Genomic DNA, 11223 nt, shown 5'->3' with positions numbered 1-11223 from the left:
GAAAAAAAAAAAAAAAAAAAAAAAAAAAAAAAAAAAAAAGTCAGAATGTCTGTCCTTTTTCATCTAGATGTATTTTTCAACTTAACTCGATTAAGTATAAAAAAAAAAAAAAAAAAAAAAGAAGTCAGAATGTCTGTTCTTTTTCATCTAGATGTATTTTTCAACTTAACTCGATTAAGTATAAAATCATTTAAGGGTCCATATATGTATATACTAACTTTCAAAAGCTACACAAGTTATATATGTCTTCCTGACTATACTGACTAGGCACCATCTCTCAGAGATTATACTGAAGCCATGCATTCAGTATTTTCTCCATTAAGACAGCCAGAAAATCAAGACCTCCATACTTCAGCCTGACTCTTTATGTTGCACTTGGAAGTAGGCCAAATTTCTGGTTTTAATCAGGAAAGATGTGTTCCTGCAAGCTCTGCTTTACCTTTACCTTGTTTTTAACCTCTCACCCATGATCTAGTTCAGTTGAACCTTGAAGATAGGAACACGAAGCACAGATGGATATTGTCACTAGTTACAGAAAGTTTTCTTTCAGTCACTGAAACATTCCTATAACTATTCCAAGCCCCTGCTTTAGAGGCCACCTGCTGTTACCTATAAAGAACAGCAGACAATTATAGAAAATACCAGCCTTTCTTTACTGCAAAAGGGATTCATCTAACACATTGCAATACTTTTTCTTCACAGTTTATTTGACTCAGTAGAAATTTTACCTTGGGTGAAAAAGCAGCCTCCAAGCCACTTTCAAAATTAACCAATCTCCAATAGTGTATTCTGCCATCTTCCAACCTACCATGTGCCTCGTTTCTGGGTAGTCCATCTGCTCTGCATTTGTTGTCATGGTTCTCTCTGTGCCAGACTTGGGCAGATGATCATACCAGACCTAGCTGTGAATCTGTGACCAAAAACCTGTGATGTTCCTTCAGCCTTATTTATTGCAGAGGGAGTCACCTAGTTTTACTCTCCCAAAATTATATTCTACCTTGCAATTACATCTGCTTCAACTGTTGTTTCAAATTACAATTGAAATTTGCAGTTACAGTGAAAGGCACTTCACAGAGCGCAGGCACTGAACTGTGCCCTTAAAATCACTGTTCCAAGAGCCTGCTCATTTAGAACCAGCTGCAAACTTGGGATGCTGAAGCTGAAGCACTGAGCAGAAGAGTCTTGTTCAAAGACAGTGAACTGACTTTCTGGTTTGACTTGCCTCTCAAGAGTATTTAAAAAGATGACTTAAGATCCAGTTATTTACTTACATAATATCAATACTCCCCCCTGAAAGTAAACATGTGTCTCACCAAAACCAGAGTGACCAAAAGATAACTGCACTGAGAAGACTGGAAATTTTGCAGTTATGAACCTCATAAAACAGCTCAACCTTAAATCTTAATGACAAACATTTAAGATGAACAGACACAAAAGTGTCACATCGTACGTAAGAATGTGGCAGTGGAAGTGACATATCCTGAGTGCGGATGATTAACAACTAGCTCAGAAATTTGATTAAGTATGTGAACAGTAATGCCTACTTCAAAACTACAGGAATAAATAACTTTTCCACTTTATGTTATTATACTGGTTAAAATAGTGCTTCAAACATATATAGATTGCAAAAAAAAGACATTTATGGTGATTCAGAGGGATCTTTCCTTCCCCCAAAATGCAATACATTACTTGAATGAAACATTTCAGAAACATTCAATCTTTTAAAATTAAGACAAATTAAACTGGAACTTTGCCTCACACAAAAAAGCAGCAGCTTCAGAAGTGTTCTTAGCTACTGATAACAGCATGTTGTTTGCATACAGTACAAATACATGGAAAATGAGGTTTCCTGTCCCTGATACTAAAAAAAAAAAAACTAAAATAAAATCATTATCCAACAGTGAAAAACAAAGCTGAAATTATGTTGTCATGGTATGGCACCTCATGTCTGAATGTAGAACAGTCCATGCAAACAAGAAAAAGCTTTACAAGTTGCACAAATTTAAAATAATTTTTTAGAAAATAAGTTTTATTTGGCTCCTTTTGTACACTTTTTCTTTAAAAAAATGCACATTCATACAGTTTGCCCTTCCCAGTGCATGTCTGGATTTGCTCACATAGAGCATTAATAACATTAATATCAAGGCCAAAGACGCCTTCACAATAATTTCAGACTCATTGTATTCTGGCTGTTAAGCATCCAAAGTTACTAATTTTCTGATTACAACTTGGAAATCAATGTTTTGAGTGTTTCTTCTCTGATTCACATACATAATTGTCCCAGTAAGGGAAGAGGAGACAGACCTGCAACAAAGAACCGTTAATGGCAAATACTCATTTCAGGTAGAGCTAAAGGTAGGTTCTCTACTTCACACTGAGACGGAATACAAAAGAAATACTCAGCTATATAACTTTCTCTTTTTCAAAAGCTCTACATCAGAAATGACAAAACATTGCTTGAAAACTACAGATCAGCCACTGGTAGTGGCAGTTTGTTTGCAGAGAAAGCACTCTTTCCCTAGTTGTTTCTCATGGCCAGGTCTCTCTGCTGTTGATGGTGACTGTGGAACTTGTTTCTTGCTGTTTCTTCTTAAAACACTTCGTGAAGAGGAGGAAATTCAGCTCGAACTTTCACACAGCACAAGAGGTACTAACCCATCAAGTAGCCCCTACAGAAAGAAAATTAATTTAGAGAAAAAGTTAGCAAACATAGGCAGCACTCCTCAAAAATCAGGAGACATACAATTTTAAACCAAAATTTAAGACTGCAAAAGACTCTGTTGATCAAGACTATTTGGCCATCTTAACTCCTTCCTCAGCTGATTTTCTTCAATGGCACTGAAAATGCATTAGCAATGTTCTTAATCCAACTCTGGTAATTGTTTAGAATTTTTGAAGCCCACATTATACCCTAAGAAATGTTCTTTATGTGTGCCCTTTACACAAACTACAAGTGTTAAGACATTCAATACAACCTGATCTTTTCTGACACTTCACACCAATCTGCTGTCTCTTCCATTTCTCTGAAGCCCTGTTCTTTTCATGAATTTCAGAATGAGAACTGTTGTACAGACACACATGTACTCAGTGAAGGAAAAAAAACCATATAGCATCAATGAAGCAAGAAAATATAGGCTAGGTCCCTATCCAGACAGCTGCTGCCAGGGAACTCATCACTTCTGCATTATGAAACAAAATTTTTACGCAGAAGCCAAAAATAGTATTTAAGAATAGAAGACTGATTGTCACTATTAATTCAACACTTCACAGAGCTACTCCAAAAGTTACCTACCAGTACCTCTAAAGATCAGGTTTCAGCTATTCTAAATTAAATAGATAGACTGAAAAATACAGAGGGGGGAAAACTGGAAAACCTGCATTTGGATTTTGCACAGCCTGAAAGCTGCAGTACTTTAACAGTTCCACATTCCTCAAAGCCCTACTTTGTAGCTACTTACCTGATCAGTACAGACAATGAATTTTAAGGTACACTGAGCAAGTCAGATTCACTAATGACATTTTCTAACATACCAGGAGCTGTCACCCTTTTTAAACTACAGCATGATTTTAGAGAAGCTGGCTCCCAAAGCATCCCTCCTCATTCAAGGTAGCTTGTTCCAAAAACGCAGTGAAAAAAGCAACTTATATTCAAACTGAAGATCGTCATATTTTCTGTTACTCTTAAGTTGAACACAGCACACACGAGCCACAATAAAAGACTGAAAGACAAACCACTTACGGTAATTTCATCCTCATGAAAACTCTGGCCATGAAGAAGCTCAAAAGCACACTAACAAATCCAATAAAGAGCAAAAGAAACCTATTCAACTTGGGGATATTTGGTGCATTGGATCGATCCAGAATTATGAATCCTAGGCCACCCATTGTGAAGAGGAAGCTGGATGCAAGGCCTTCCATAATGTACTGTCCATTTACTCTAAAGGAGAAAAAAAACAGGTGAAAAGAGTCAGAAAAAGATTAAAGAAATTATTTACATTCCAAACCCCATCTACTAAGCAGGCTTTAGCTGTACAAACATGCAGGATGATTAACTTTGATGGCTAACTTTCTAACTAAAGCAAGTAGGAAAACGTTATACAATTACATCACGACATTAACACACAATTTATGTTCAGAACCGAGTCTGCAAGGTGCCCAGTGCAGCACACAGGAGGATTTATACATATTTGTGCATACCAACAGCTGCCACCCAGCTCAATGGTTTGCAAAACCACCTAGTCCAAGGAGGTCCCTGGTTATCCAGATGATCCCAAGGCATGGCACCATGACGCTTTACTTGCATCCCCATGTTTAGGCAGGACTGCCTCAATCCTCCTCTCAGGACAAATTCCACTCAAAGCACTACAGCAGCACGTGAAGCACATCTGCTGTGCCAGCACACACCCTGCAGGATGTTCTGCTGCCTGCTTGCTGAGCCTGCATGGATCCATTGCAGGCATCTGGGGGTGCTCCTTGGGGCTCTCTGTCAGCCCAGACAGCTGGACTTCCTTCTTACAAATAGAAGGAGATGGAGACTGAGGAAGCTGAGATGCAGAAAGAATATTGCACCTGGACCACGAGCCTCCTGCTTCCCACAGTCACTGAGCCATTTTCTCATCCTCCTAAATAGCAACCTCATAAAACTGGCATTGATGAACTACAGTGGATGGCTGTACAGAAATAAAGATTATCATTACTGCCTCATATCCTGGAAACAAACAAGTTTGTCTTCTCTCATCTTGTTCACACTGACAAATGACACTGCTAACTCCCTGCAGCAACTTGATTCATCAACATTGCAACAAGCCAACCCAGTCTAAAGCACACATCTAGTCCAAGCCAAAATCTGTCACATCAACCATGTCACAGACCTCACCGATTCAACCAACTTTTCTGGTATTTAATAAAAATCATTATTTGTTTCCACACACATAGATTCCCCCCACCAGTTACAGAAGCAGACTTAACTCTCTTCAGACCAGTTTGTTACTAGGAGTCTCTAGCTCATTTTCAGTAAGGGATTGAAAGCCAAGGGCACTAGGAAGACCCTGTTGTTACACATTTATAACAATGTTCCCCGCCAGAATCCCAAGTACACTGGAGTTTAAAACGTAAGAAACAAGATTCCCAAACATTAAATATTCTGCAACAAAAATGGATCAAATGTATCTGCATCCAGTACAGAGCTCAACCTGACTAGCAAGAAAAAGAAGTACTGCCAGCCCAAACCAATTTCTTTTTACCTTTCATTTTTAAAAGTTTTAGGACTTAGTTGTTTCAATACTGGTTTGATGGGGTTTTCATAAAAAAACAAAAAATAGTTCTTGGCAAACCAAGAACTGATATAAAACAACTCCTGCCTTGCAGAGAAAGAAGGGAAGGGAAGGGAAGGGAAGGGAAGGGAAGGGAAGGGAAGGGAAGGGAAGGATACCCAGCTCGGCAAGGCGGGGTTTATTCCCTTGAGCTGAGGCATTTGCAGCACGCCGCTGGTGGAACAGGGCCCTGCTCTTACCTGTATGCCAAGAAAGCCACCGGCCTCTGATGCCCGTGTTCGTCTGTCATCGAGCCCACGCTCGGAGGTTCCACGATCACGTCATAGATAATTCCTGCGGGGGGGAAAGCAAGCACGGACTTGGACCCGCAGCAGCGAGAGCCGCCCCGACACGGCGGGCACGCTGGGGATGCCCGAGGCTCGCGTTTTACGGGCGGTCGGACCCGGACCCGGGCTCAGCCGCGGTTCTGCCACCCGGCAGGGACCGAGGGAGAGCTGCCCCGTGAGCGGGGCCTCCCCTCCAGCCCGGCCTCACCTCCGGTGATGAGGAAGTAGGACACGACCACCAGCGCGTACACGGTCATGGCCGAGGGCATGTGCACCCAGCTCGGCCGCTTCAGCTTGATGTTGGGGCACTCGAGCACGGCGAAGGGCAGGCGGTACAGCGTCTCCATGGCCGCGGTGCGGTCCCGGGGCGGCCGCGGCCCCGCTGCTCCCTGCCGGCGCTGTCCGCTCCCTCCCGCCGCGGCCGCGCTCGCCAGCGACACGAAGGCGGAAACGGAAACGGGCTGCCGCGTCCTGGCAGGGGGAAACGGATCCCTTTCTAAAGGGACAAGCTAAACAAAGCACTAGAAACTTGCGACCAGGCTTAAATGACAGATTCAGAGGGGTTTTTTTTTGTCTGCATAAGGACATGGAAACACCACCAGTCCGCCGGCCAAGCGTTTATCGCTCTTACTCACCTGCCAGGACCCGGCAGCCCTGACGTGTCGGCGCTGGGTACTTGCTCGGGGGGGCGTGGCAGAGGGCGTGGCGTGGCGCAGGCCCCGCCCCCAGGCTGGGCAGCCACGTGGCCGCCGCGGGCCGCGCGTGTGCTCCGGGTGACACCGGCCCCGCCCGCCCGTCACCGCGGGACACCGCCAGCCACCTGCGGGACACTGCCATCCTGCCAGCCACCTGCGGGACACTGCCATCCCGCCCGTCACCCGAGGGACACCGCCAGCCACCTGCGGGACACTGCCATCCCGCCCGTCACCCGAGGGACACTGCCCGCGGGCCACTCGCGACCAGTGACACCGGCGCCGCAGCCCCTGCCACGGGGTAGGAGCGCCCTTTGGACACCCTGTACTGATGCAGTTTTCTGGCGGGAGGAAGAAAAAGCCACGTCCCGCGTGTGAAGTTTGCACAGTGGGGCTGGGGAGATGCGGACCCGGGAGCAGACAAAGTCCCGTAGCAGGCCTTACGCCAGTCCCTGTGTTTGCACGGGAGCGTGGGGCTGGGATGCCCCTTGGGTGCACCATGGGATGCGGTGGCCATCCTGACCCCCAGGCAGAGGTCACACAGAGCTTCTTCCTGTGAAGAAATCCTCAGGGAGGTACAACTCCTTTCACCGTGCACAGTATTAAGTCACTTATCCTGCACCAGAGCCACCTCCTGCTGTCACAGCCAGGAGGCAGCTGAGTTGCCAGGCACCTCACCCAAAGCACCAGCTCAGTGCCACCAGAAGGGCTTTGCGACCCAGCCTTCTGTGCTCTGTCCCTTGGCTGACGGTACAGCTGAGAGCTAGACAGGGTAAAAAGGCAGCGTGCACTCAGGAGCGACCTGCACACGTGAGCCACAGCCTGAGCAGACTCCACAGGTGACCTCAGAAACCCCTTCCAGTGGCACTCACAGCTCCCAGTAAGCCTGTGTGCTCAGTTATTATTTCTCCTCCTCCCTTACTCTCATGGTGGAGCTCACTACTTTTTGAAAAAATAGTTATTGGTTAAAAACAGGTAAAAATAGATGCCTGTCAGATACTAAAACCAGTTTGAAATTTAGAGTTGGGGCTGAGAATACGACTGCACATACAGGCAAAGCAAGAATTATCCTGACTGCGATAGTACTCTCAGCGTTAAGGGACACATTTACAGTTCTCTACAAAACAGAATGAAGCAAAGCCACTTTCACTTTTTACATTACAATTACATCCTTGGTGATAAACCAACAACCTTTGGTTCAAATTTCAACACCAACAGCCCAAATTGCTACTCTGAATCAGGAAGCCTTTAAAGGTCCGTCCTAGCTGCGCCCTGGAGCTCTGTTGGTATCATACCTGTAACTGCTGACCCAGGAAGACCTAACAGGATACAGCAGCTGCAGTTTTCTTCCAGGAGATCCAGATGTAGCAGCAGGCAACTGTCTGGTGGCTACAGCACTGGCTTTGAGAAGTTAAGACTATTCTCTCCACCCTCACTTAATACCACATACAATTAAAAAAAAAAATCTACCTTAGGCTTATACTAAGCTGTCCTCTTCTGTTTGCTCTTCTTTTTCAAAGTCCTAATTTTCTTCTGAGCCAAGTCCTCCAATGACTTCAAAAACAGCTGCTGCCAAGAAAACCTGCACTGCTGAAAATTATTCCAATCCCTCTGCATGACTGAGCCTGAGCTGAGAGTCCTGTTTAACCAGACTTCCTTCCAGCAGGCAGCACTGAACAGAGCATCCTGACTTAGAGGTTCTGTTGCAGCAAAACCCAGCTCTGCGCTCTACAAACTGCAAGAAGCAGCAGCTCCTGGCAGCTTTGAGTCACACATGGAATGACAGGACACAAGAGAAGTGGAGATTTTATTTATTGGGCTGAAACTACAAATAGATTCACTTTGACTTCTGGCTCTGTGCTTGTGCCTTCAACACTTTCACAACGATCTTCTGCTCCTCGATAAGAAAAGCTCGTTTGATCCTGGAAAAGAAAAACTACTTTAGGATATGTGTCTACCTCCTGAAGTACAAACACAAAAATAAGACAAATTACAAATAATTTTGCCATCTCCCACATTCACTGCACATGTGGTGTTAGCTCCACAGTTACATAAAAAGGGAACCCACTGCTGTTCTTGCCAGCAGCCAAAGACAGGGACAGTAGCACTGCATGAATGCAGCAGTTTGGGGATGGCGGCCTACAGTGCCTGCAAATTTAGGGTAAGTGGCTTGGAGGCAAGCAAGGTAATACCTGATGGCTGAACATGGGAAAATTTACCATCCTCACAACTTTTGAAGGCAAAAAGCAGAACTCCTAACTGGAGAATTAATTTAATTCTGTTGAAGTCAGAATTGATGTGACGAGTTGTGGTCAGCTCTCTTCCTCAGAACTACAGGACACTACATGCATCCAGTTATCAAAAACAGGAATACTTTCCCTGTCAGGATTAAAGCTCCTTGCACATCAACAGGGATAAAAGCCTAGCAGGTCAAGTTGTGCCAAAATACGACTGTTTCTGGAAGACATGCAGGGCCACCAGGCAGATGGGACAGATCCGTGCACCAGCACTCACACACCAACAGACTACTGGATGGTTCTGAGCCAACAGCACAAGTGTGTCACACACACTCTTGTAACCTTAAACATTAAAATGCCTTCTGTCAGTGTCTGGTACACATGGCTACTTCTGCAGTACAAACCTCTCAAAGATGCCTAAGCAGGTGCAAGAGAAAACCTGACCATTACAGGAAAGGAGGTGGCTGTAATTTCTGGTTAAGGCACAGTAAGAATAAAACATACTGATGCACTAAAAACTCCCTATCGAGTTCATGAAGGGTTTGAGAAAACACTCAGGGAAAAAAGTGGCTTTTAACACATGGCTCTGCAGCTGTAACAGCTCATCTTCAGTGGTGCCTAATGTAATTTACCTTAGAACTTACACATGCCAAGATGAAAAAAAAAGGCTGGCACTACAGATGAAAAAAACCTGGCATTAGACTGCTGACCCCAGAGATCTGCTTTGTTTACCCTTCACAGAGATGACACACTCATGGTCATGTTTTTCCTCAAACTTGCCAAGGAAGCATAGGACATGCAATTGCTACTCAATAAAACTGAATTCAGTGAGGCCTGGCAAAGGCCATTTTAAAGCTTAACCACATAAAGCTGTTTAACACACAACCAAGTAATACCTGTGAATCCCAGAACACTACAAAGAGGAGAAAAATTCAATTAAATCTACATAAGGTAACAGGACAGGACAACAGAACAGAATAATCTTTACTATGGGCAGTCAATACAAAAGATAAAAATCCAGCATGAGCAGACTGTTTAGTATCAGTGCAACAGTGCAGTAAGAAATCCTGAAGAACATGAAGTCTCCACAAAAGAGCTCCACACGCAGGAACTCCCTCAAATCCAAGGGACAAAAATCCCACACATCACTGTTTGAGGTGCCCCACACTCACACTCTCCATCTCAGACAAAAGCCTTCAAAGTTTGGGAGAGATGTAAAAATTGTGTAAGAAGCAATCCAAGGAATAAAGCTGGCTTTCTGCAGATTACCTGTCACGGACACACTTGGCGCACATGGAGCCGCCGTAGGCTCTGCTGACGTGCTTCTTCGTTTTTGACAGCCTCATCAGAACTTTGGGGCGCACAGCACGGACCTACAGACAGCAAAGAATAAACAAGAGTGTCATGGCACAGCAATAGAAAAATCCAACATCGCTTTCCTAACTGAAAAAGAAAAAAAGAAGGCAGCAACATCTGAAGTTAACTATTCAAGATGCTAAAAAGTGACTGAGGTCACAGCTCACTGCATGGACCATCCTCAGCATTCCCAAGCTGATCTTTTCATTCCACCACAGGGGTTCAACAAGAGGGTCATTAAAACATTGCTTGTAAAAAGGACTGGTTTTTTTTAAAGACAGGAACTGCTCAAAGATCAACATTACTCAAGCATTCCCATAACTGTTAAAAGCTACGGTGTTAATTCATGAAAACATTCTGAAGAAAAATAGTTAAGAACATTAATTCCTTTTCTTCTAAATACTTTATAAACTTGGCTTACCCTTTTTTTCCACAAGTCTAGTATGTCCAGTTTATGTTTTTAAACCTGCTATAGAATTGCCCTGTCTATTTTTTTAAAAAAATCACATTTTCTAAAACAAGAGTTTATATTTAATAATAATGCAAACCAAGAGCATTAAAAAAAAGTTTGGCCTTCCAAAGCTTATTTTGCCATTAAACTTTACAACATTTGATTTGAATATTTTAAAGAAAAAGGTTATTTCAACAAGAACTGGTCGATACAGACCCATTGTATATTTGGAAAGGCTCTTTGTCCTGAAGAAACGCTGCAGCAGAGAAACACCCTTAGGTGTTTATAATCATACTCACACCACGAAGTCTTCCTGGGCAAATCCCACATGCTGACTTGGGGGCCTTTCCCACTTTCTTGGTGTAAAGGTAAACAATCCTGTTCCCGGGTGTTCGGGACCTAGGCACAGCAGGAAAACATTCCGTTAACACAACAATCGAAAGTGAAGCGTCACCTGTTTACTACAGAAGTTATCTTGCACACGGCCATACTTACAGTCTGGTCTTGTTGGAAGCTGTGTTGTAGGACAACCTACGGCGGTACGTCAGGCGCTGCACCATTTTTCACCCCTAAATAAGTCAAAACCAAAGCGGCGCTAGTTAAGAACTCGATGTCCACAGAGGAATCCACATCTTACACGGTCACCCGTACAGAGCCAGATGTGAATCAGCAGCTGCCGATTCGACATTAATAAAACTAAAGCCTTTGCTGATCAGCGACACCGGCAGAACTATATTAGAGAACAACAGATGGCGTGACAGCGGGCACGACGCGATCCGCAATGAAGATTCACCCGAACCAACCTGAACACTGCTCAAACATCCTAGTCCTGCCTGGATTGTGCCACGCTCCCCTAAGGAACTGCTTAAAGCTTTAGCAGCTCCGTAT

At 44.1% G+C, this 11223-nt stretch overlaps 2 protein-coding genes across 3 annotated transcripts; both read right to left on the bottom strand.

Annotated features, from left to right (window-relative positions):
- Positions 1-2008: 2008 nt before the first annotated feature.
- Positions 2009-6188, bottom strand: OSTC (oligosaccharyltransferase complex non-catalytic subunit). Its single transcript, XM_041395804.1, has 4 exons — positions 5808-6188; positions 5513-5606; positions 3740-3937; positions 2009-2669 (listed from the first exon to the last, which is right to left on the bottom strand). The coding sequence occupies exons 1-4, from the start codon at positions 5944-5946 to the stop codon at positions 2651-2653; spliced, it is 450 nt and encodes a 149-aa protein (XP_041251738.1). The 5' UTR covers positions 5947-6188; the 3' UTR covers positions 2009-2650.
- A 1898-nt stretch (positions 6189-8086) lies between these two features.
- On the bottom strand, positions 8087-10991 carry RPL34 (ribosomal protein L34). 2 transcript variants are annotated; one of them, XM_041395761.1, is made up of 4 exons: positions 10831-10991; positions 10635-10734; positions 9798-9901; positions 8087-8213 (listed from the first exon to the last, which is right to left on the bottom strand). In XM_041395761.1, exons 1-4 carry the CDS (start codon positions 10893-10895, stop codon positions 8129-8131), a joined length of 354 nt encoding a protein of 117 aa, XP_041251695.1. In that variant the 5' UTR covers positions 10896-10991; the 3' UTR covers positions 8087-8128. The 2 variants fall into 2 exon arrangements, with proteins under 2 accessions (XP_041251695.1, XP_041251696.1); XM_041395762.1 differs by lacking the exon at positions 8087-8213 and adding an exon at positions 9363-9441.
- Between the last annotated feature and the right edge of the window lie 232 nt (positions 10992-11223).

The sequence above is a fragment of the Onychostruthus taczanowskii genome, unplaced genomic scaffold (genome assembly GCF_017590055.1).
Source record: "Onychostruthus taczanowskii isolate IOZ18803 unplaced genomic scaffold, ASM1759005v1 scaffold12, whole genome shotgun sequence".
Lineage (NCBI taxonomy): Eukaryota > Metazoa > Chordata > Aves > Passeriformes > Passeridae > Onychostruthus > Onychostruthus taczanowskii.
Note: the sequence above shows the minus strand (reverse complement) of the source record. Positions and strands in the feature narration are given on the sequence as shown.

Excerpts from the sequence above, each read along its gene's own strand:
- OSTC (XM_041395804.1), bottom strand. The coding sequence starts at position 5,946 with ATGGAGACGCTGTACCGCCTGCCCTTCGCCGTGCTCGAGTGCCCCAAC. Across the intron at positions 5,607-5,807 it reads CTACTTCCTCATCACCGGAG|GAATTATCTATGACGTGATC; the intron begins GTGAGGCCGGGC and ends TCCCCCCCGCAG. Across the intron at positions 3,938-5,512 it reads GTGGCTTTCTTGGCATACAG|AGTAAATGGACAGTACATTA; the intron begins GTAAGAGCAGGG and ends TTTCTCCTTTAG.
- RPL34 (XM_041395761.1), bottom strand. The coding sequence starts at position 10,895 with ATGGTGCAGCGCCTGACGTACCGCCGTAGGTTGTCCTACAACACAGCT. Across the intron at positions 10,735-10,830 it reads GCTTCCAACAAGACCAGACT|GTCCCGAACACCCGGGAACA; the intron begins GTAAGTATGGCC and ends TGCTGTGCCTAG. Across the intron at positions 8,214-9,797 it reads GCCAAGTGTGTCCGTGACAG|GATCAAACGAGCTTTTCTTA; the intron begins GTAATCTGCAGA and ends TTTCTTTTCCAG.